This window comes from Rhineura floridana, chromosome 2, assembly GCF_030035675.1.
Source record: "Rhineura floridana isolate rRhiFlo1 chromosome 2, rRhiFlo1.hap2, whole genome shotgun sequence".
Lineage (NCBI taxonomy): Eukaryota > Metazoa > Chordata > Lepidosauria > Squamata > Rhineuridae > Rhineura > Rhineura floridana.
The window spans coordinates 219,832,840-219,858,736 of NC_084481.1; the positions used below are offsets into that span (position 1 = coordinate 219,832,840).

Sequence of the window (25,897 nt, forward strand, 5' to 3'; positions counted from 1 at the left end):
TTGTGTGCATTGTGCTGTATGAATCATTAACCTACATAGTAGAACATAGTCTTGTCAGTTAATACATTTAATGGATGAAACCAAAGGTGGGAAATTGCATAGAAATGAGGGGCCCCCAATTAGTGTAGTGACGGGCAGAGGGAGGTATGGTGTTGTGCGAAGGACATGCCAGGTAAGGGGAACGCGGCCCAGACATGTAGCGGCTGTGCCTTGTTCCGGTCCTTCTCACATCCGCAGGGTTGTTGGTTGTCCTCTCAGCCAGCCCTCGGATCTCTAGTTGCTGCTTTTAAATGCCAGATCGGTACATAATAAAACCTCCCTCGTCCATGATTTAATTGTGGATGAGGCAGCCGATCTGGCATGCATTACCGAGACCTGGGTGGGTGAACAGGGAGGAGTTAGCGTTTCCCAGCTTTGCCCACCAGGGTACTCGGTCCAGCATCATGGTAGATCCGAGGGTCGGGGAGGTGGGGTCGCTGTGGTCTACAAGAGTTCCATCTCACTCATCAAGCACCATGTCCATGTAGCTACTGGTCTGGAGTGTCTGCACCTGGTGTTGGGTCAGAGGGACAGACTGGGAATCTTGTTGGTGTACCGCCCACCTTGCTGCCCAACGGCTTCCCTAACTGAGCTGACGGAAGTGGTCTCGGAGGTGTTGCTGAGATCCCCTAGACTATTGGTACTGGGGGATATCAACATCCATGCCGAGGCTACTTTATCTGGGGCGGCTCAGGACTTCATGGATTCCATGACAACCATGGGGCTGTCCCAATATGTTAGTGGCCCAACACATACATCAGGGCATACTCTAGAACTTATTTTTGCTACTGGGTATGAGGGTGGTGATCTGGATGTGGGGAGTTTTACATCTCTCCCTTTGTCATGGACAGATCACCTCTTGCTGAAGTTCAGACTTTCAGTGGCTTTTCCCCTCTGCAAGGGTGGGGGACCTATTAAATTGGTCCGCCTCCGGAGACTAATGGACCCTGAAGGTTTCCAAAGGGCTCTGGGGGTTTTTCCGGCTGATAAGACTGGTGCTCCTGTCGAAGCCCTGGTCAAACTGTGGAACGCGGAGATGACCAGAGCTGTTGACACGATCGCTCCTGCGCGCCCTCTCCTGTGTAGAGTTCATACAGCTCCATGGTATACTCTGGAGCTGAGAACGATGAAACAAGATAGGAGACGGCTTGAGCGGAAGTGGAGGCGAACTCCCGATGGATGCAATTATGAGTTGGTAAGTGCTTCCAACAGACTGTATTCAAAGGCGGTGAGGGCGGCAAAAAAACAACATTTCGCAGCCACTATAAAGTCATCTCTCTGCCGCCCAGCGGAACTCTTTAGAGTTGTCCGAGGCCTACTCCATTCTGGCCCTCAGGACATGTCAGAGTCATCGGTGGCCCGCTGTGATGAGTTTGCTGGACACTTCCAAAATAAGATCTCATGCATCCGTCGGGACTTAAACTCCCAGTTTATAGCAGTTGATCCTAATGAGGTATCTGGAGCACAGTCTTGTCATGTTTTATTGGATGAGTTTCAGTTCGTTCAGCTCGACGACGTGGACAAGGTGCTTGGACAGGTATGTGCAACCACTTCGATACTCGATCCTTGCCCCTCTTGGCTAATAAAAACTAGCAGGGATGGAACAGCTAGTTGGGCCAGGGAGGTGATAAATGCCTCTTTTCGAGAGGGAGTGGTCCCTGCCCCTCTGAAAGAGGCGGCAGTGAGACCACTTCTGAAAAAACCTTCCTTGGACCCAGATAATTTCAACAGCTACAGACCAGTAGTGCATGTTCCATTCCTGGGCAAGATCCTGGAGCGAGTGGTTGCTGGACAGCTCCAGGCACTGTTGGATGAAACTGATTATCTAGATCCATTTCAATCGGGTTTCAGGCCTGGTTTCGGCACCGAGACAGCCTTGGTCGCCCTGTATGATGACCTGTGTCGGGAGAGGGACAGAGGGAGTGTAACTCTGTTGATTCTCCTTGATCTCTCAGCGGCTTTTGATACCATCGACCATGGTATCCTTCTGGAGAGGCTCGCGGAGCTGGGAGTTGGTGGTACTGTTTGGCAGTGGTTCCACTCCTACTTGGCAGGTCGTCTCCAGAAGGTAGTGCTTGGGGAACATTGCTCGACACTGTGGGCTCTCCAATGTGGAGTCCCGCAGGGGTCGGTCTTGTCTCCCATGCTTTTTAACATCTACATGAAGCCGTTGGGTGCGGTCATCAGGAGTTTTGGAGTGCGTTGACATCAGTATGCTGATGACACGCAACTCTACTTCTCCTTTTCATCCTCCTCAGGTGAGGCTGTCAATGTGCTGAACCGCTGCCTGGCCTCGGTAATGGACTGGATGAGAGCTAACAAACTGAGACTCAATCCAGACAAGACTGAGATGCTGTTGGTGCGGGGTTTCTCTGATCAGACGGTGGATATATACCCTGTCCTGGACGGGGTTACACTCCCCCTAAAGGAGCGGGTTCGTAGCCTGGGAGTTCTTTTAGATCCTTCCTTGTCACTGGAGGCTCAAGTAGCCTCGGTGGCACGGAATGCGTTCTACCATCTTCGGTTGGTAGCCCAGCTACGTCCCTATCTGAGCAGGGAGGACCTTACATCAGTGGTACATGCTCTGGTAACCTCGCGATTGGATTACTGCAATGCGCTCTACGTAGGGCTGCCTCTGAAGACAGTTCGGAAGCTACAGCGAGTGCAAAATGCGGCTGCCAGATTGATAACAAGGACCAAGCGGTCCGAACACATAACACCTGTTCTGGCCCGCTTGCACTGGCTTCCAATTTGCTTCCGGGCCAGATTCAAAGTGCTGGTTCTGACCTATAAAGCCCTATACGGCGTGGGACCACAATACCTGTTGGAACGCCTCTCCCAATATGAACCTGCCCGTACACTACGTTCTACATCGAAGGCCCTCCTCCGAGCTCCAACCCACAGAGAAGCTCGGAGAGTGGTAACAAGAACTAGGGCCTTCTCTGTGGTGGCCCCTGAACTGTGGAATAGTCTCCCTGATGAGGTGTGCCTGGCGCCGACGCTGCTGTCGTTTCGGCGCCAGGTTAAAACCTTCCTCTTTTCTAGGGCTTTTAATTTAACTTAATTTAATTTAAAATGTGCTGTAATTGTTTTTAGATCTTTTATTCTCTGTACTTTGCTGTATGTTTTATTGGATTTTATTGTATATTGTACTGATCTGTTGTTCACCGCCCAGAGAGCTATGCTAGTCTGGCGGTATATAAATTTAATAAATAATAAATAAATTCATTTCTTTTGTTGTAGGCCCACTTTGAAAAAGAAAATGGGTTTTGCACACCTTTGGGGAAACAGGGAATCAATTCTTGCTTAATAGAGACAACTTTCTAAAAATGACAATATGAAAGTGCTTCTTTGAGATTCTCCCATGAGAGTTTAATGGGCTCCTGCTGGGAGGAAGGGCGGGATATAAATCAAATAATAAATAAATAAATAGTCTCTCCTAGCATAGCCACTTTTACATATAAATTTGCCATATGCTATCAGAAGCAGTACATGGAGGGTGTCTAAGAACTACACACAGTAAACCAATTTTGCAAAGGTTATATATCTGTCAGTTGCAATTAAATCCATGGAACACTTTTAACTCTGAACTAAGGATCTAACATGTCGGCACAACCCACTGGTTAGAATGCAGGTGGTTTCGAGTGGAGGCAGTGCGAAAGCACAGAAACAGGCAGGAAGGGGAATGCTAAATCCTGTCCTTCTCCACCCCACTCTTTTGAAGTGTGGCTGAGGAGAGGGCTAAGCACCCCCTCCCACCCCTTGTATCAACCTTCACCTTCCTACTTCAAAGGAATATGTTGGTGCCCCAGTTCTGAACATGTGGCTCTACTGCCATCATATCTAGTTTTAAGAACATAGAAGGATCCCTGCTGGATCAGACCAAAGGTCCATCTAGTCCAGCATCCTGTTCTCACAGTGGCTAGCCAGATGCCCCAATGAGAAGCTAACAGGCAAGTCTTTAGCATTATCAGTTTGTGTCCAAAACATGAGCAGCATGAACATAGGATGGCAGTAGTGATGCAGCTAGGTAATTTTACACCTTTGACTTAGTGGTCTTGCTGGGGGTGAGTGGGGAGACATAGACATAGGAAGCTGCCTTGTAGCAAGTCAGATTATTGGTCCATCTATTTCAGTATTGCCTACACTCACTGGCAGCAGCTGTCCAGGGTCTCAGACAGGAGACATTCCCAGCTGTGCTTGGAGATGCCATGGATTGAACCTGGGACATTCCCCATGCAAAGCAGCTGCTCTACCACTGTGCTATTATCCTTCAGTTGTATATTATATTATTGTATTACGAATATAATATTGTGCGTTACGATAGCGGTTAGAGCATTGGACTAGGACCTGGGAGACCAGGGTTCAAATCCCCATTCAGCCATGAAGCTCACTGGACGATCTTGGGCCAGTCCCAGGCTCTCAGCCTAACCTGCCTAACAGGGTTGTTGTGATGATAAAATGGGAGGGAGAGAACCATGTTCACCACCTTGAGCTCTTTGGGGAAAAGGTGGGATATAAATGTAATAAATAAAATAAAACAAAAATTCAGTTGTGATGTTTCTCTTCTCCCCCCACTTTCCCATTCCATGCTTTTCAACTGCGTCTACATTCCTGGTATGTTCGAGCAAAAAACTAACTTAACACAGACTGCTTTGCCAACACTGATGTTTGAAAGAGAGAGAAATACTCTGAGCATGTTTTAAACTCACTGAAAACATAGCAGCATGTCGCATATAGGAACAAAACAGAGCTTGCTCCTGATGCTAAACACATACACCTGGGAATTAGCAGTGCTTTGCTGTTGAAAGGGATAATATATTTTAAAAGTAAAAATAATAAAATGAGCATTTGTAAACATGTATGTTCCTGGCCAAGGAAAAGGTGCTCTGGCTTGACAAGGCCATGCCAGCCCAGGTCCTGATGTTGGGACTGTTGGCTGCTGCCCCCATCAACTGCTGTATTCTGGATGATCATTGGGGACTCTTCAAGTACATGAAAGGTTGTCACACAGAGGAGGGCCAGGATCTCTTCTCGATCGTCCCAGAGTGCAGGACACGGAATAATGGGCTCAAGTTGCAGGAAGCCAGATTTCGACTGGACATCAGAAAAAACTTCCTAACTGTTAGAGCCGTATGACAATGGAACCAATGACCTAGAGAGGTAGTGGGCTCTCCAACACTGGAGGCATTCAAGAGGCAGCTGGACAGCCATCTGTCGGGAATGCTTTGATTTGGATTCCTGCATTGAGCAGGGGGTTGGACGTGATGGCCCCTTCTAACTCTACTATTCTATGATTCTATGACCCTGGACTTAGGCCTTGAAGTCCAGTCCTATCTGCACCACTGGATGGCAAGAATCAACTCACTGAGTTTTGTGATTCCCCCCCGCAGAGGCCATGTGGGGAAGGGCATAGGTAAGCAGTAGAGCACATGCTTTGCATGCAGAAGGCCTCAGGTTTAGTCCTCAGCATTCCCAGTAGTGAAAGGCTGGTTAGGGCAAACAAATTTACTGCCCCACCAAACTCAGTCTGTCCTCAGCCAGCCCATACCTGTATGCCTTCTTACTTGCTGTGGATTCCTCTGCTTTAGTCTCAGTGTTGCCTAGAACTTAGCGGAAAGGAGAATGGGGGCAGAACTAGAATTAGTTGGCTCCACCTGTCATTGGCTATTGTGAATTGGCACTGATTACACATTGGCCTCTCTTCCTTCCTCTCCACCAGTCTCAATGGGCACCAGCCGCCACTGATCTCCAGGTAGAACTGGGAAAGATTTCTGACTGTAATCCTGAACAGTTGTTGCTAGTAGCTTCTTTTCACATTAAATGGGTTGAATCCAACTAAGCAATACTTACAATAGACCCATTGAAATCATTGGACATGACTGACTAAAGTCCATTGGTTTCCATGGGTCTGTTCTGAGTATGAGTTCATTGGATACAACTCAGTGCATGTGTTCTGCATATATTTCCCTCCACTGGTCTAATTCCTACAGGAAGGAAAGAATTGTTAAACCAGAATTGTCTTCTTTGTGCTGTTTCCAGGTCTTTTTTAAATGTTTTGCTGCATATGCATAAATATTTGAAAGGAGGGGGAAATCTCTCTCTCTCTCTCTCTCTCTCTCTCTCTCTCTCTCTCTCTCTGCTCACTTCAGCATCTATGCGCTTAATTTGCCCTTAAAATTGCAGGAAAAGGAGGATTTAAACTTGTATACATGTGTGTGTGTTGCTTTTGTAACCTTTCTTTTTCCCTGACTCCTACTAGATGTTGACAACCAGATCAATGAGATAAAAAGACATTCCAGGGATAATTTTCTCCAGTCGATTGCATTGACATTTAAATGAACACCCATTGTTAACACTTACCAGATACACCCTGACCTCCTCCTCATCCATTTCCAGGAACTTTCTGAAATATTTATTTACATGAAAACCCTGTTTCCTCAAGCCTTTTTAGAATATGCAGTTATCTTCTCTCCCTCCCTCCCTTTTCACCAAACAAGTTTGGAATTTAATAGGATTTCCCTTAGTAATTCTGCTGACCCCCCCTGACTCTGGCTGAAATATATAAATCTAGAAAGTTCAGCAGTTTAATGTTAACCTACAGTGTACAAAACCCACATGAATTAAAGAGGCAGTTAATTAGCAAGATACTTGTGTGATTTGCATAATACAGACGGCTTCATGAATAAAGACAAGCATCCATTCTTATGAGGATGCTTAGTGGTGCTGCCGTGGATGCATTTGTTTTAGAATAATTTGCAGAAATTGCAACGTGGTCACAGCTGAAGCCTTCCAGCCTGAAGCTAGTTATAGTTGCACCGTCAACATTGATTAACAGTTTGAAAGGTGTGTCTGCCTTATTGCTCCTTGTCCTGTAGCAAAAAAGAAGTAGTTGCGTTGATGGGTAAGGAACCACTTTTGCACAAAGGGTCAGATTCAAAAGCAGCCAACCACCCATGGGCCCCATTGACAGAGGGCAGGGCTAGAGCTTGGAAAAGTTACTTTTTTGAACTACAACTCCCATCAGCCCCAGCCACCATGGCCACTGGACTGGGCTGGTGGGAGTTGTAGTTCAAAAAAGTAACTTTTCCAAGCTCTGGGCAGGGCTGCCTGCCTGTAAATCACCTGATATCAGCCAAGAATCTGATTCCCGCTGCACTGCAAAAAAAACACTCAAAAGGAATGTGTGAAATTAGACTGTGCTCCCAATTGTTCCTTTGCAGCACAGCTTCTATTTGGTGTTGTTTTGGTTTGACGCCGAATGCAACATTGGTTCCACTTCCGAAATGTCTTCCGAAAGCAATATGGCTTGCTTGCATTTGACACCAAACTGAAAATGACATTGAATGCAAACTGTGGCTGAAAACAATTGGGACACCCTATGCGGCTTCTGATTGCCGCTGTGGCTTTACCTGTCCCACACCTGATGCCTTACGATGTCAAGTGAGTGGCGAATGGGTGTGGCCTGGCCAAAACAGCCACACAGGCAAAATTGGGGAGGCCTGGTGGGCCAAATCAGGCCCATGGGCCAAAGGTTCTCCACCAGTGGTTTAGATATATTGTGTCAACAATATGCATGGTGCTGTACAAAGGAATACAAACAGCAACAACAAAAAGGGCAGGGATCTGCCACAAAGAGTCCGCAAAACTAACTTTCAGTTGCAGGAAAGGGAGCATTGAATACAATACTATGTATCTATTGGTATGGTATGGTTTTTTAATATATTGCTTTTTGATCCAAAACACAGCCATGCTTTGAAATTTGCACTTATCTGAATTTTGTGATGCAGTTCTCTAACCAAACAAGTTTCCAAAAATGCATTATATTAGGTAAAAGTGCACGTAAAAATGAATATATTCGTGAAAATAACATACAAAATGCATTATGTTAGGAGACATTGCTTGCAAAAATGAGTTCATGAATCAAAACTGCATATAAAAATGTGTATGTCAGGAGAAATTTGCAGTAAAATGCAGAAGAATTTTCATGAATTTTTTTTTTTAAAAAGCAAATTGCTGTAGAAATGTGGAGAACTAAATTTTAGACTGGAAAAATCAGAACAGAACCAAAATTGACAGAGCCTTCCATCTGTGGATGCTAGGCTGTCCCAAGTTGTCCTGCACACCTCTCGTGAATCCCCAAATGCAACATAGAGACATGCACAGAGGCATTACTTCTTGATGCCCTGCCCTAAATAACTGCAAGGATCAGGCTGAGGGACGGACAGCTTGCAAACAAGCTCTTTACACAATTTCCCAACTCCCTTCTATTGGTTTTATTGTTTTAATGTATACCACCCTGAAAGTTTTATACCAAAGGACAGTGTAGACATCTAAACAGCTATTTAGAGAGCTGGCTGGTTGTCCACTGGCTTGTGTTCAGCACCTGTTGAACAAGGTAACAGAGCTCTAACTGTAGTATACAGTTACATAGGCTTTGTTTCTGATGGGGATGAGGGCTGGGGGTTAAGCTAAAAGACACATGTGATTTGTTCTATTCGTCTCAAAAAAAAGAGAAAAAGAAAGGAACCAAAAGCCAAGGAACATTCAAGTGTAATAGGAAATGTCACCATATGTTCTTCAGAGTTTTTGTCAAATGTGCAGATGGTGTGATAGATAGATAGATAGATAGATAGATAGATAGATAGATAGATAGATAGATAGATAGATAGATAGATATCATGTAATGTATATAAGTGCATGCTGTGACTGAATTTTGGCAGCCATCTTAGATAGAGCTTGGAAAAGTTACTTTTTTTAAGCTACAACTCCCATCAGCCCCAGCCAGCATGGCCACTGGATTGGGCTGATGGGAGTTGTAGATCAAAAAAGTAACTTTTCCAAGCTCTGATCTTAGATATCTCTCTGGTGACCATGATGGAAAGTGGTGTGAATGAAATCATTCTGTTATGTCCTAGTTTAGGGGTAGCCAACATGGTGCAGTTCCCACCAGCATGGTCAGAGATGGGGGTTGTAGTCCAATAGGGGATTGTATTCCCTTGCCTGAGCTCTTCAAAGGTTGAGGGACCAGCTATGTTAGAGTGACAACGGCATTCTTAGAAGTTACAAATCCATTATGTTCAGACGAGGAAGGGAGGAGTGGAGTTCGAAGGTATGAGAGCAAGGAGTGATTGAAGAGAGTCTCTTAAGGAAGATGGTCAGCCGGAATAATTAATGATATAACCATTAGCTGATCAGTGGTACTTGCCAAAGCAAACGGCTTTGCAGGCACTGTGGATCAGCTTACTGGTGCTGCCTGCAAACCATGCTTTTGGTAAAGAGCGGCATTTTTCAGGTGTAGGGAAGGTGAGCGTAGCTTGTCCAAAACAGCTTGGTGGGCCAAAAGGGGAAGCCTACCAAGCCTACTTGGACCTGTGGGGAGGTTCCCCACTGTTGATATAATGTCTGTTTTTTTGTTTTGCTGGCCCTAATAATAAAGCATAAGTTCTTTTATACTGTAGCTACTTTCTGTTCTACAAATCGGAAGTACATTTTCACCAGTGGCATCACAAACTGGATCAGAAGGCCACAGCAGGGACCCTGGTTACAAAAAAAGTACGGATTTTAGTGAAACCAATTAAGCCACATTCTAATGCAGTTTTGTTCATTCCTTCCTACCCTGACTAACCCTTTTCCCTCATAAATGCTCTTCTCTCACTGTAGATCCTCATTGCATCTTACCCTCTCAGCCTGTTCTCAGTACTTTTTTTTAACTTTCCCTCAACTTAATGGATTTTGAGCAGCCTAGAATGCTGCAGTCACTCTAAAACAGCTCCTCCCACTAGTGGCACCTAGATTCCCCACGAGGGAACTGTGGATTAGAAAATCCACATCATACATGTGAATATTCCAGTAATTCCCAAACAGGTACATTAGGGTTTCCTGTGAGAGAACTGATCGTGCAGCCTTCACCAATTTGGTGCCCACCAGATGTTTTGGATGACAACTCCTGTCAGCCTCAGCCAGCATGTGCGTTGTCTGTTATATACCCAGTAGGTCACTGTGGCCTGCAGGAGAGCTGCTCCTACATGTTCCAAGGATATAAGAAGCCTTCCCCTACAGTAACTGAGAGCAGGGCTTTCAGTGTGGCCACCCCTGTTTTTTAGAACAGCATCCCTGTTGAGATAGGACAGGCACCCGATATCTATATTTTCTGGAAACATTTGATTTCTGTTTCAATAAGCTTTTCCAGCTGGGTAAAAGGTCTCTTTTCATTTTGTGTTGTTTTTTAAATATATCTTCCATTTTTTGTATACTGTTTTAAAAACTATTTTAGCTGCTTTTATGGTAGGGCTGTAAATCACCTAGAGACACATCTAAAAAGGTGATTCGTAAATTCATTTTGTGAACAAATTAATTGAAACTCTTCTGCTTGCTTTTTATGCATCCCATTTTTATGTATAAATAACTAGGGACTCAACCAGAAAGAGTTTCCGCCATCATGCTCACAACCCAGAGCATGTGCACTGCTTACAACCGATCTACACGCAGAGATGAATCATGTGGCACAGTTTTCCTGAGACTGGGCCATTTCAGATTAGTGTGGCTGCAATCCTAACTCCACTTGCCTAGGAATTGAATAGAAATTACTTCTGAGTAAACATGAGTTTAGGATTTGGCTGTATGGTTCTGAATGCTCTGGCATATAAAGACAACTCCCCTGCATATAGAAAGGTAGCATGTCAGTGAGGCTTGACAAGGACTCCCTCCTTGACATGCTCATAGTAGCTGTTGGTGAGATGTTGAAGGTGGAGAGGCATTGCATACATGGCTTTCAGACGCCGAAGATTGCTGCTGCTTACTGAGAGAGGGAGGCAAAGGGAGCGAGGTGCCCCACTGTGCCTCTACACCACCTGCGCCTTCCCCCTCTTCCTCTCAGTAAGCAGCAGCAAGCCTTAGTATCTGGAAGCCAGGTGTGCAACACTGCCTTGCCTTCATTCCTCCACCAACTGCTACTGCATGCTAGTTTATGATGTGCAGGGAGATTCTTATATCAGAAGAGTGTTTCTGCCAGTCCTCTGTGTGTGGCCTGAAATGGTGCAGTCCCAGGAACTGTCCAACATGATGTATCTGCATGTTTATAGGGAAGCACTACATAAGCAGTCATTTCAGAAGGTAATCCTTTTGGTAATATTTTGAGTTTTACATGCATGTATAAGCAAAAAGCTAACTCAGAGTCTTCTAAGTGTTTTTATGCACAGACCTTGTTTCACTCTTGTGTAACACTATATATAGGTGACTAAAGGCATTTGAATGCATGGCAGGTGTTTTATCCCCTTAAATAAAGTTCAGTCATCAGTGTGCATAACTGAGATTGCGTCCTTGTGGGAGGAGAGTGGAAGGAGGGGAGTGAAACAAGGAACAATGAATTATGAAAATTAGGAGCTCAGTGTCAGAACCATGATGCATCCTACTTTTACTCCTCAAAATTGCTAGCTTTGTACCACTGACTTTGCAATTGTAGCTTTTTCTTAGCTCTATTTAATGCGGGGGGTGGTGTCCTTAGGTGCTCAAGTCTGGGCTTTTTCTCTTGTTTTTGTTGACTGGGCAGGTTATGGCCTCCATGAGAATCACCTTTATCCCTAGGGCAATGAATTGTGATTAAGGGACTTTCATCACCCCCATGGGCTTGTAGTGTTTTTTAGAAAAATGTTTTTCCCTTGAGATATCCTTTTGATCTCCTCCTTCCAGCCTTACCTGCTTTAATCCACCCCATCTCATCTCCCTCCAGAGAGCCAGAGGGCATCACAGGAAACAGAGACAGTGTATTCCATCCACAAAACCATGGAATGTGCCTGTCTTTTGTAGTTGTCTGACTTCTTCCATTCTGCTTGTCTGAGAAACACAATAGAAAATTGATAGGATTTGGGGGAGAACAGCAGTTCATAACTTCTGGGTAACATTTTATGTATTTATTTATTGTATTTGTACCCCACTCTTCAGCCAAACAAGGCTCCCAGAGTAGCTTACATAAATCATTCAAACAAGACAGTCCCTGCCCGCAGGTTTGCAATCTAAGAACGACATGACACACAAGGGGAAAAGGGCAGGGAGGGAAGAGGAAAAAAGCAAACTCAGGCACCAGTTCTTAAATCCTTAAAGCTGAATGATGGCAGTTCCCAAAATGTTTCTCTTTCTTGTCTGATCTCCTCAAGGTAAGATGATTCTTAAGAAGCCCGTGATGGAATTTGATTTCACCAAAATGTGATTTTGGTGGCTGAAGCTAGGGATGGATGAATTTCAGTTTTCTTAGTTTCTCAGTTTTACTATCTTAAATTCAATTCTCCACATCTCTGCAGCAATTTGCAATTTAAAAAAATCCTCAAGAAAATTCCTTGACATTTTAGCGCACATTTCTCCTGAGAAACACATTTTTGTGTGCAGTTTTGACAAATACGCATTTTTGCAAGCAGTTTCCACCAATGTAATATATTCTATGTTATTTTCACTAATATATGAATTTATATGCACCCTAATATATGCATTTCTGTACACATTACTTGGCTGGTGAACTGTGTTTCAAAATTTGGAGAAATGTGAATTTCAATGGATGGCTGTAGTTTGGTTTGTGTATTGCTTGAGAAACTGTGAATTATGTAAGTTCACCTTTAAATACAAACTGAATCAAGTTTCTTCCTCATCCCTACTTGAAGCAAAGGACAAGATGGTCCCCCACCCCACCCCAAATTCCATAAATGGAAGCCAACGGGACTGGCATGTGAATATTACTTCAACACCGAGATAGCATGCTCCACTACACCTGAAGATAGTTCAGTAGCTTAGGGATGTAGGACAGATCACATGACACACAGAACTATTTCCTCTCCATGACCCTTAGCATCTGCTACCTGAGGCAGCCGTCTTGCTTTGCCTAATGGGAGGGGTGGCCCTGTGGGTTATGACACATAGGTGATTAACTGGAGACAGCAGTTTGGAAGAAATCACAACATACCAGTAGGCAGAGGCAAGGCTTTAATGCTTCAGTGTTTTCTGTTAATCCTCTTGCAGGAGAACCTGTTAAGGTGCTGAACGTTAGAGTTACAAACTGACAATCATCCACTCTCAAACACACACTGCTCCAAGAAATTGGAATTGGGCTCATTTTGTTTAGGTTGATGCACATCCTGTCAAGGTTTAGAGAGGTCACTTCCTTATTGCATTCATATTCAAGCTCCAGCCCTTAGTTCTACATAGAAGCAGATAGAGCTATAATGAAGAACGAGTATTCTGCATATGCTCAGAGACAGTGTTTTCTTACTGCACACATTTCTAGGGCTGGGTACTGGCAGCACTTGGCTCAAATCAAGCCATGGAGATGTGTCCTTCTTGGTCATTTGCTTGTTGTTATTGTTGTCGTTACAATTTTTGTTTGCTGTGTTCAATCCTAGTATAATGCAGCTAAAATATGTGTACTTTAAAAAAAACACAAAACCTGCTTCCAGAGATTCTTGCCCAAGCCCATAGGCTACATAGTGCTTTCAAGGGTAATGAATTCTATAGGCCAGACTTTCCTATTGTATCATCATTAGAGACCACTTAACAGACTTCCCCAAACTGGTGTCCTCCAGTTGTTATTGGACTACAGTTCCTATCATGCCTATGCTGGCTGTGGCTGAAGCGAGTTGTAGTTCAAAACATCTGGAGGACACCAGGTTGTCAAAGTCTAGACTAGACAAACACTTAAGTTGGTTGAGGGCAGAGGAATACAGTTCCCTAGAGACTAGTTAAGAGCATATGAGCCATTATGGGGAAGTCATACTTTAGTCTGTAGCTGTGAAAAGAGTCAGTCTTGGCTCACATCCTTTTGTAGATCCAAGTTACTGTTTTGAAAACGTGAGAGCAAATTCCTGCTGTTGAAGGTAACATTCTTTTAAGGTCAGGATGAAACCACGATTATCTTAGTGACCATTCATGCACTAACTGTAAAACACGAGTGCAGATAAGTGCAGATTACTGATGCATTTGGAGACCTATGTGTGCTTACAGGTTCCTTATAATTCAGCACCTTTTTGAAGTGGTGACTTCTTTGTATATTTTTGCACAGAGAAGATTGCTTTCTTGCCCCCTTGGTGATATGTCAAGGTCGGAGGAAGCTCTCTAGCATGCACTGCTAGGAGGTTCACAGAGTTTTTATCGGAAGGCAGCCTTGAATGTGTCACCTACAATACACTTTTTCCCTTTTGAAGCAACTGCCTCTTTTATTTTAAAGCTTGCTTATTTCCTAGGACTGTCTTTTCATATTCATATCAGCATGGGTGGTGGGGGAAGCAGAGGAAGGAGAGAAAGCCAAGCAGAGAAATAAGAAGCCACTTTCTAGAGCTAACATGATTGAACGATGCTGTATTCCTGGCAGCAATGTGTTTTCTAGCCAAAGAGACCAGAGTAGATACTTAACCTCTTTGTTCTTTGGAAGAAAGACGTAGAGCTCTGCATTCTGACAAATATTACCTGAGATGGGTCAAATATACAATAATATTTGGGCATAACATACTCCTTTTAGGAGCATGCATTTATCTAGCCATCACTGCCACATAATGTTGTGAGTACGGTAGCGAGGTATACTTCAACTTGGATTCCTGCATTGAGCAGGAAGTTGGACTACTATTCTACGATTCTATGAGGGATGCATGTGGAATGTATGGGAAATCCTTTTGCACCTAGGAGTGCCAGTTGCACTTTGGAGTTCCTGAATACAGAAGTAAACAGCTGGATCAGAACAATTCTAGAGGAGGTGAGTTAGCGGAGTACTTGATACAGTCTTCAAGTGATAAATAGGTGAACCTGCCCTGCATTCTGTTCTTTTAGGGGAATGGCCATAGGTCAGTGGTAGAGCATATGTTTTGCATGGATACCATCCCAGATTCAGTCTCCGGCATCTCCAGATAAGGATAGGAAAGACTCTTGCCTGGAAAGCTGCTGCCAGATGGAGTAGACAGTACTATGTTAGATGGACCAATGGTCTGACTCAGTATAAGGCAGTGAGGATCCTGTGCGGATGGTGAAATTACTGAGAGACAAAGCAGATGGAGTTTAGTTTTCCTTTGGGATTAAAGACTTAAATCCATGCATTCTTGATGACTTCCAGGTAAAAGTGATGGTGAGAATTTGCCCATCACAAGGAACACACGACACATCCGAATCCATGTCGTTTCTGAAGGTAGACCCGCGGAAAAAGCAGATCACACTTTATGACCCAACTGCAAGTAGTCCTTCCAATGCTGGTCATCGAAGAGGAGCTGTGGCCGTCCCAAAGATGTTTGCCTTTGATGCTGTATTCCCCCAGGATGCTTCCCAGGTACCGGAGCCAAGCATATAATGCTAATCATTTGGGTCGCTGCCATGGCATTTTAATTTTAACAAGAGAATTCTTTGCAGCTTTTAGGGGGATTTTTTTCCTTCTGAATTAGTTGGCTTAATTACTGGGAAGGCATGCTAATTAATAGTCAGTTCGCAAGGTCTCACGCTGTTTTAATTTAGCCCAGATGTGAAATTAAGAAGCAATATCTGTGGAGATAATTCTGCTCCATGAATACTTTCCTGCTGCACTTCCTTGTGTTATTTAAAGCAACACACATGCATACAACCTGTGACTTGCAGTTGCACAGTTCAGAATGATGGGCCCCTCCAAGCTTCAGTTTGGGCAGAGCATTTGTTGGCATGTGATTATCTTGTGTAATTTTGAGAAGTGTTCCACTTCCATTACTTCTTCAGGTGTTTAGCTGAGTTAGGACTGGATAGGGCAGTGTTTTTTATACTGTGTTCTGAGTGGGAACACACAGGTATTCTTAATTGAGAAGATTAGTAATGGCAGACCAGCCTCCCTGAAAGAGAGCTTGACTGGTGTTCCCAAACTTCCTGCCCTTTGACAACACATAGCTGCAAATGAATGATGTATCTAAGACATAATTGCCTTATGCACGTGTTCTAACCCTTGATGCAGTGAGGGAGAGTGGGGCTGATGGCTCCCCCCTCTCCATCACTGTTCCTGTTGCTCTCCACAAGTTGGAGGAGTGATTGAAGCCTGTTCTGCTCATATAGGGGCCCCACGCAATTTAGACCCCTGACCTCTCAGGGTTATTTGCAAGTTATTTTTGTGCAAACCATAGTTTGCCCAGTTCAGATGTAATGGCAAACTATGATTTGTTCAAATCATAAAGTCAGAGCAGGAATTAGAGTGCACAAGGGGAGGGAGCACATGAACCCAAAGAGTCAGATCATGTTTTGCTGTTATGTGTAATCAGACAGTGGCAGCCACTGAGTAAATGGAGGAAGAAAGAGGAATTGAGCCAAGGACTGGTTGGGGTGAGGGACAGAAGTAGGCTTTAAGCTTCCCCTGCAGCTTCCATGTATATGGGTGTCTCTTTTTAGTTGCTGTAGGAAGCAGAAAGGAAGCAAGTATAAACTGGAATTAATTTCTTGAATTTGGGATTTAAACACTGCAAAAAGATTATTATTTGGACTTCTAATTTCACTAAGTTTTAAAGTTCTATCAAAACCTCATTTGGAACCCAAAGCTGACTTTCTTTTTCAAAATATTAAGGATTTAACCAACTTTAGTATTTGACAGGCATCAAAGTAGAATATTTAATATTCTAACACAGAAGTGGAATGGAAATGTGAGGCAACCCAAACTTCCCTCCAGCTTTGATCTAGCGCCCCAGCCCTCTACACATGTGAGCTAATTTAGATTTTGATAGGCTATGGGATAGTGTTTTTGCAGCTACTCCAATAGGTTCACATAGCACCTGCAAATACAGTGGCACAACAGCTGACACTGGATTTTCTGCTGTTTCTGGATAGCTTTTTTTTAAATTAATTAATGGATTTATTTTTAAATGAAAAGTTTATTGGAAAATGTCATGTATACAAAAAAGAAAACCTGACCCCCAAAGATCAAACTGGAACAAAAAGAAGAAGAAAAAGTGGCTCTTTGATATATTCCCTCTACAAACTGCAAGTCCAAATTGTCTGAGACGTCATGAAGACTTAAGAGAGACAAATATTTCTGCAACCAACCAAGACTGCTGGAAGTCCATGGTTGTTGTTATCGCTCATAAATGCAATAGAGCAAAACCAGTCAGTGGTAAATGACTCCTTGCCTTTTTTTCCCCTTTCTGTTTCTGGGTTGTATGGAATGTTGGAGTGTAGGTTCTGGCAGCCTTCCTTAACCTGGTGTCCTCCACCTTTTGCTGGCCTCCAATTCCCATCTTCCATGATGATTGCCCATGCTGGGTAGGGCTGATGGGAGTTGGAATTAGGAATGTAAGGAGGCAGCAATTTCCGTCCCATCCTGTGTTTGTTGCAATCATAGCTGTTTCCATTCCACTACCTTCCACCTTCCTCCAAAGCCTACATTATTTGTTTCGCTATGACCAAAACTAATGTAGTTAATTTCAATAGATTTCCATGGAAGGGAAATATCAACAATGCAGAAAATAACATGATTATTTACATAACATTTGTGGACTGAAAAAATAATGATAGTGAACACGGCTCATACTCATTTGTGAGATTTCCTTTCCTGACCTCAGGCGAACAGCCAAACTGTGGCAATTTCCACTCTTATTTCTGACAGGTTTCTCTGACGTCCCTAGTGGGAGTCCAACAACATCTAGAGAGCACAGGTTGGGGAAGACTGGTTTATGGTGTCCTCTAAAGGTCCACCACTTTGCTGAAACTAAGCAGATCTGGGTTTGGTCAGTGCTTGGATGGGTGGCCGTTGGAAACCACATGTACACTGCTTTAGGTTCCAAGAAGAGAAAGAAAGAAAGAAAGAAAGAAAGAAAGAAAGAAAGAAAGAAAGAAAGAACACAACTAGCTGGCCTGTAATCTCAAACCAGTTAGTTCCAACAGCGTCACATCCCTAGCCACCAAGACTGAGAGGTGAAGTAAGGACTGGCAGTGGGCTTGCAATCCTTCCATATTTTAAACATGTTTTAAGAGGCTGGAGCAGGCAGCAGGATTATGGGCTCCCTCTCCTTGCTCATCTGGTGTGAATTTTCCCTGCCCTTTCACCAATCACCTCAGCACTGTTTAAGGATGACACCTGCACACGCCTAGAAAGAAACCATGTAATTTACTTGTCAGTTTACTTACGAGATCGCCTTACCCCATATGTGCCCACTCAAGCACTTTGCTCTGGGGAACAGGCACTGTGTACAAGTGCCACATAATACTTGTTCCGCACTTGTAAGAAAATAAGGCTGCACCTACTTTTTGGAAATTCCTGCCTATTGACATCAGGCCTATTGACATCATTGCTGTATTCTTTTCAGCACCTGCTTAAAACGTTTCTGTTTAGGCAAGCCTTTCCAGACACATAGATGTGGATCTGTTTTAATCTTTGTAGTTGGTAGCTGTTTCAATTGTTGTAAATATATTTTTAATTACTTGCTTTTAACTGTTTGTGTAAGCCGCTTAGAGATCTTTACATTCAAGCAGTACATACATTTTGTTAAACAAAATAAACAAACAAAATTTCAAAAGCTAAATAAATAACATCATGATTTGAAGTGAGGACTTATAGCTGCTTTACAGACTTCGGTTCTGAAGGAACCTTGGTTAGCTTTAACTGTGGCTATGTTTCCCCTTTGATGTGTTTTATGCTGGTTTTAACAATTAAAATGTGCTAGCCACTCTGTTTTATGCTGATTTTAGTTGGTTGATTTGGGGGGGGTGGGGTGGCCTATTTTATTTTGGTTTTAGTGTTTTTATTGCAATTTGTGTTTTGTGTTATATCGTTTATATAAACTGCTCACAGAACGTGGTTGGATGGGCAGTATCAATGTAATAAGTAAAGAAACTGAGCTGCACTGCTGTTGCAGTGGCTCCCCGACCAGCTAAAGAAAACAATGATGCATACATACATGAGGAAGCCAAAATGCTGCAAGAGAGCAAGTGTGCGTTGACTTGCACTCCCCCCCCCCCATATTTCCATCTCGTTTGAACTGGTGAGATGTGTATTTCCACCATGGGGAAAAGCACACTCTGCCCCCATATTGTCCCCATGTTTTGTAAGTTGCTCTGAGTCCATTTGTGTGTAGCAAGCAGCTAATGTTCAATTAACAAGAGTGAGTGGTATCCAATGTTCTGCGTGTCTAGTTCCTCTGGTGTAACAGGACTTCCATTTCCTTTCCTCTTCCCGCCCCCCACCAAATCTGCTCCAGAGGGTCCCCCAACTCTACAGAGCTGATTTTGAGGGTGCACGGAGGGCTGGAAGGGTCAGGAGAGGAAGCTCTGTTGTACACACAGAAGTCCACTGCAACAGCGGAGCAATAGCATTGGATGTGACGTAATAATAATTCTAGGGGGACAAACATCATCTTCTACAGATGAAATCCAAAAGTGTGGCAAAAGGAATCACAAGTGACTCACGCTTCCTCTGTCACCATTCCTGTGGATTGTACAACATGCCTTTCTCTCAGTTCCAAGGGTTGTAGATTCCATAGCTAAGATGAAACAGAGATCTATCAAAATTTTAATTTGGGGCTCCTGAATTCATCCCCCCCTTCCCTAAGTCAATGTCTGGGGGAGCTCCTTTGCAATGAAGTTGCTGCTATTATTTAGAAGGCATGGATGAGATATTATATTAGCCCTACACTTCATTGGATAGCATTTCCTTTCTTACCACGGTAATAAAATTGATACTCCATGGGAGCCAGGATAATGGGACAGGAAACTATTGTGGGCTTTTATAGTAGCTTTTATTAGAGGGAAAAGATGGGATATAGATACTAAAGTAATACGACTAGTGCCATAAAATGTGCAACACAGTGTGTTTAGAACCTCATGTCTAAGGCATGGTGAAGCACATACCGATACATGCTGTATGATTGGTTTCCGTCCTCTCTTCTAGGCTGAGGTTTGCTCCGGAACAGTTGCAGAAGTAATCCAGTCCGTTGTGAATGGTGCAGATGGCTGCATCTTTTGCTTTGGCCATGTCAAGCTTGGTGAGTTCCCAAATTCATTACAGTTAATTACTATGTCAGTCTGGTAATTACATGCTGTCAGCTCCTGGAACAATAAACCTGGAGTATATGAATAGATTAGAATTTCTTTTTAATTAGCTTTGCAAACTTCTCCTGCTTTATTTTTGCACTGGGACCTTAAGGGTCCACCCCCCTTTTTATCCATTTGTAGGGGAAAGAGAAAATCCAGCTGTGTGTGTAAGTATATATCTACCTATCTTTGTTGGTGTTTCTCACACACAGACACACACAGGGCGATATTCAGTGCTAGTCTTACTTAGAATAGACCCAATGAAGTTAATAGACATGTTAATTAATTTCAGCGGATCTGCTCTGAGTAGGACTTCATTGAATACAACCCATATATATACACAAGTTGCTATAGGAACAGTTTTTTATAGGAACAGGTGTGACAAAATTCAAATGATCCATAAGGGTTTGAGAAATTAATTGGCTTTGGGCAAAAAAGTTAGCTAAGACAGAGAAATATTAATTGAGTTAATACCAAAGGATTAATAATGGCATACGTAAAATACACTTTTTACATCTGTTCTCTCCCATTGTCTGTTAAAGCGTGCAGCGCTAACTATAATCGAAGGGCATGCTCCTGCAGGGAATATTTTTGCAGCATGTCCAATTCCTGTAAGCCAGATGGTATCTTCTCATAGCCTTTTGCTTATTCCCCAGTTGGGGAGAGCCCCATGGAAGATGTAGTTGTGGGTAGTGAGGATTTTTGCCTATTACACATCCACCCTCTGCAAATGGGGAAGGATCCCTTGATAGGGTGTATCAGGACATGGGGGGGAGTGGCTCCAGCCCTCTCATATCTCTGTCCCCTCTTTGCTTGCCCCCTCCCTTGCCAGCTAGCGCACTTATGAACATAAGAGTCCTGCTGGATCAGACCAAAGGCCCAACTAGTCCAGGAACGTGTTTTTGCATAACATTAGTGCAATGGCACTCTCCCCACCTGCAATTCCCAGCTACTGGTATTGAGAGGGATAGGACTGTATTCAGGATAGCGCTATAAGCAGATCATTCTGCCAGTGTAAGCATTTCTTCTTGCACAACAAAATGATCTTCTCTCCTTGCCCCACAAGCTCCCTAAATCTGCTCTGGGGTTTTCTCCAACCCTCCAGAGCAGATTTGGAGGTGGAGGGCTAATGGGGGCATGGGAGAGGAGGGTGGTTATATTTTATTGCACTGCACTAGTACACCTTTTTAATTGAATACTGCTCATACTGTCTCTGACTGGAGGGAAAACATAGCCATCATGGCTAGTAGCCATTCCTTGGCCTCCATGAATTTGTCTAATCCTCTTTTAAAACCACTCATATTGGTGGCATCACTGCATCTTGTAGGAGCAGATTCCACAGTGCTTTCTCTTTTTCTGTCTTGAATCTTCCAACATTCAGCTTCAGTAAATGACCAGGGGTTTGCCTCACGTATTCCCAAATAATCTCCTTGCCACTTGAACTGCACAGAAAGAGCAAAACAGGAACTTACTGAGTTAAACTGGAGTACTCTGTCCTGTCCTTCTTTTCAGTAAAAAGAGCTGTGCTAATACATGCATCCCTCCTGTGTTTCAGGACAACACCGAGACTACTGCTGTGCATTAAGTTTCTCCTTCCTTTCCAGGCAAATCCTACACAATGATTGGAAAAGATAACTCCACCCAAAGCCTCGGTATTGTTCCTTGTGCCATCTCATGGCTCTTCAAACTAATCAATGAGCGGAAGGAGAAGACTGGGACTCGTTTTTCGATTCGAGTGTCTGCTGTGGAGATCAGTGGCAAAGATGAAAACCTTCAGGATTTGTTAGCAGAAGTAGCCACCGGCAGTTTGCAAGACGGGCAGTCCCCGGGGGTCTATCTGCGAGAGGATCCAATATGCGGAACACAGGTATGAGATCTCAGGGCAGGTTTGAAAGTCTGGCTTTCCCTTGTTTCCTGATTTGTTTATTTATTTAAAATCCCTTTTATCTGACAACAATTCTAACCATTTTTAAAGATGATACTTCTAATTGCTTTTTTCATTTTTAATCCCCACTCCCAGAGTGTACATACTTGTTTCAGTTAGCACCCTTGAGGTTTGCTCTGTTCAGAGAGGAGGGATCAGTTACCCCGTCTTAATTAGTTGTTTTCTTGATTATATCCTAGCTTCAAAATCAAAGTGAATTAAGGGCCCCGACAGCAGAGAAAGCTGCTTTTTTCCTTGATGCAGCACTGGCGGCCAGGAGCACTACCAAACCTGAGTGCAACGAAGAGGATCGGAGGAATTCACACATGCTCTTCACCCTCCATATCTATCAGTATCGCATGGAGAAAGGTGGCAAAGGGGGAAGTATGTTGAAATTTGCTCTGTTCTCTCTTCGCGTATTTTACAGAGTAATGTTAATTTGCATTGGAAGGTGATTAATGTTAGCCAAGAAGGCTCCGAGGCAGATTGCAAGTCACCTTTTGAACTTCCATTATGGTATATCCCAATAGATATTACTCATGTCCTACCTCCCCGGAACTCCAAGTGGTACATCTGGTTCCCATCTCCTGCCCGTGACATGAACTAGGCAGAAGGGATGGTGACTGGCCTAAAGTCACCTTGTGAGCACCATGGTTGAGTAAGGATCTGAAGCTAGGTCTCCCCAGTCCTACTGTCAATACTATAAACACCTAATCTCACCCTATTGACCCTAGTCTAGGAGTGGGCAACTAGATACTGGCCCATGCATTCACGTCTGCCTCAGAGGCCTGGCTCATAAGCCCACCTGTAAGGACAGTTCAGTTGGTGGGCACAATATAGAGGGGGTTTTCTGTGATAATTCCCAGAGGATGGAATCTCCCCCCCCCATTCACAGAGGTGTGTACAGCTTCAATACTGCAAACAAACCCGTTTACCTTGGGCCACCTTCTCTTCAATAAAGCCCTTTTAAATTTTGCATTATTTTCATTTTTTTTAGAGAGCTGTCTTAGAATGGATAGGGTTTTTTTATTTCTGCCGTGCTTTATAGTCTTCTATTTGATTTAACTGGCCTATGTTTTTAAATTATTGTGAATGCAGCTGCCTTGGTCATTTCAGTCTGTATGATGTGCAAGTTGCCTTGAGTGGGCTATTTTCCAAAAGGTGGCCTATAAATAATTTTATCAATAAATAATTGGTGGCCCTGGACGGGGATGTGCAGTTCCATGTACATTAAAATGTGCATTCTCATCCACATCTAAAGATACATCTCACCAGTTCATGGGTACCTGGAATGCGGATGGGAATGTGCGTCTCCTACATAAGTGGACAGTTACTTCTGTGTGAGAATTCCTCTTTCTGAATTGGGGCAATCACACACAGCTTCAGACAGTCCACTCTCCCTGGATAACAGGATTTTAAAGGAAGTTCTGTCCCCTTTTGTCAACAAGCCCCTGCTCTTGAAAAGTAAGTGGAGTTCTTTGGGAGTCAAGACTAAACACCAACCGCTCCTACAATTTGGTACAGTGATGGGTTAATGCTACCTATCTTCTGAAATTTACCTCCATCCGTCCATCCGTTCACACATCTCTGTTTAATTTCTCTGCCATTCCAGCTAGGGTTGGATCAGTGAGTGTTGTAAGCTGTGTTGCTCTTGCTTTTTAGTGTCAGGAGGACGCAGCCGTTTACATCTCATTGACCTAGGAAGTTGTGAGAAGGTGTTAAGCAAGAGCCGAGATGGAGGGGGTTCCCTCTGCCTGTCTCTGTCCGCCCTGGGCAGCGTCATCCTGGCCTTAATCAACGATGCCAAACATGTGCCATACAAGTAAGTGAATTGTTCTACTCATGTCAGACTCATGGCCTCTGACCTGATTTTCAGATTGCTTTTCAAAGCCTTATCACATACCTATAGCCAGGGTCAGATAGTGCCTTCAAGGTGTTGTTGCGCCATTGGATGTCATGGCTCCAACTTTATTACTTTCTCCCCCAAGTGCCCAGAAGGGATTCTGCTGTGTCCAAATGAGGCACACGTAGCTGCTTCCTGTAAGGACCTCTTTCATTTCCCCCCGAAGTCTTCCCAAGTTTCTCATAAAGCCAGTGGGCACGGTTTTCCCATTCCTTTTAGTGTGAGAACAGCATAAGTCTAGAATAAGGCATATGCTGTTTTTATTTTACTGTAGGATTAGGGCTGGATTGCTTTCTTCTTTTTGAAGTTCAAACCCAGGTTTTATTTGAGTCTGAGATTTTCAATGTATGGGCCAGTGAACAAACATAAGTAGTGCGCTTAGAAAGCCTAAGGAAACAATAGTAAATATTACAAATATAGGATCATAGGAAGGTGCCTTATTCTGAGTCAGGTCACTGGGTCCATTTAGTTCAGTATTGTCTTCACTGACTGGTAGTGGCTGTCCAAGGTTTGAGCCAGGGGACACTCCCAGCCCTACCTAGAGGTGCCAGAGATCGGGGCCTTCTACACACAAAGCAGATGCTCTACCAGTGAGCTATTGTGCACAGGTCCTGCTTAGAGGCTTCTTATAGGCATCTGGTTAGCGATTGTGAGAACAGGATGTTGGACTAGATGGGCCTTTGGTTGATTCAGCAGGGCTTTTCTTACGTTCTTATATCCCTCACATATACGCTCATGGGGTCTGAACTGGTGGTGACTGACCAGGAGAGAGACCTCGGGTTTGTAGTGGACAGCACGATGAAAATGTCGACCCAGTGTGCGGCAGCTGTGAAAAAGGCAAATTCCATGCTAGCGATAATTAGGAAAGGTATTGAAAATAAAACAGCCGATATCATAATGCCGTTGTATAAATCTATGGTGCGGCCGCATTTGGAATACTGTGTACAGTTCTAGTCGCCTCATCTCAAAAAGGATATTATAGAGTTGGAAAAGGTTCAGAGGAGGGCAACCAGAATGATCAAGGGGATGGAGCGACTCCCTTACGAGGAAAGGTTGCAGCATTTGGGGCTTTTTAGTTTAGAGAAAAGCCGGGTCAGAGGAGACATGATAGAAGTGTATAAAATTATGCATGGCATTGAGAAAGTGGATAGAGAAAAGTTCTTCTCCCTCTCTCATAATACAAGAACTCGTGGACATTCAAAGAAGCTGAATGTTGGAAGATTCAGGACAGACAAAAGGAAGTACTTCTTTACTCAGCGCATAGTTAAACTATGGAATTTGCTCCCACAAGATGCAGTAATGGCCACCAGCTTGGATGGCTTTAAAAGAAGATTAGACAACTTCATGGAGGACAGGGCTATCAATGGCTACTAGCCATGATGGCTGTGCTCTGCCACCCTAGTCAGAGGCAGCATGCTTCTGAAAACCAGTTGCTGGAAGCCTCAGGAGGGGAGAGTGTTCTTGCACTCGGGTCCTGCTTGCGGGCTTCCCCCAGGCACCTGGTTGGCCACTGTGAGAACAGGATGCTGGATGGGCCACTGGCCTGATCCAGCAGGCTCTTCTTATGTTCTTATGTTCTTATGTCTCTGTTGCGCTCCCTAGGGACAACAAACTGACCATGCTGCTGAGAGAATCCCTCGGAAACATCAACTGCAGAACGACCATGCTAGCTCACATATCCGATTCCCCAGCAAATTATGCAGAAAGTCTCACGACAATCCAGCTTGCCTCCCGTATCCACAGGATGAGGAAGAAGAAATCAAAGGTTGGTGTGCAAGAACAATGAAGCAAGAATTCTCCTTCCTCTTTTTGTTCCTGTCCCCCCAATGGGTCCCCAGATGTCAGATTACAAGCACCATCGTCCCTGATCATGGGCTAAGCAGCTGGGGATGATGGGAGCTGTAGTCCAACTCCATCCGGAGTTGAAGAACAGTGTCCTAGACAATAAGTTCATGTCGCCAGTACTTCACCCAGCAACATCTGCTGTTTTACACCTCTAAGGAGAGGGTATGGTGCAACAGCATGCCCTGAGC

The 25,897-nt window shown here is 43.9% G+C and overlaps 1 protein-coding gene across 2 annotated transcripts in view; it reads left to right on the plus strand.

Annotated features, from left to right (window-relative positions):
• The window catches only part of KIF26A (kinesin family member 26A), a 211,066-nt gene that overhangs the window by 167,328 nt on the left and 17,841 nt on the right, over positions 1–25,897 (plus strand). For both annotated transcript variants that reach the window (XM_061612286.1, XM_061612287.1), the window contains exons 6-11: positions 15,125–15,334; positions 19,895–19,988; positions 21,642–21,904; positions 22,162–22,345; positions 23,624–23,783; positions 25,467–25,629. In XM_061612286.1, the coding sequence (XP_061468270.1) occupies positions 15,125–15,334; positions 19,895–19,988; positions 21,642–21,904; positions 22,162–22,345; positions 23,624–23,783; positions 25,467–25,629 (1,074 nt within the window). The remainder of the gene's footprint in view (positions 1–15,124; positions 15,335–19,894; positions 19,989–21,641; positions 21,905–22,161; positions 22,346–23,623; positions 23,784–25,466; positions 25,630–25,897) is intronic.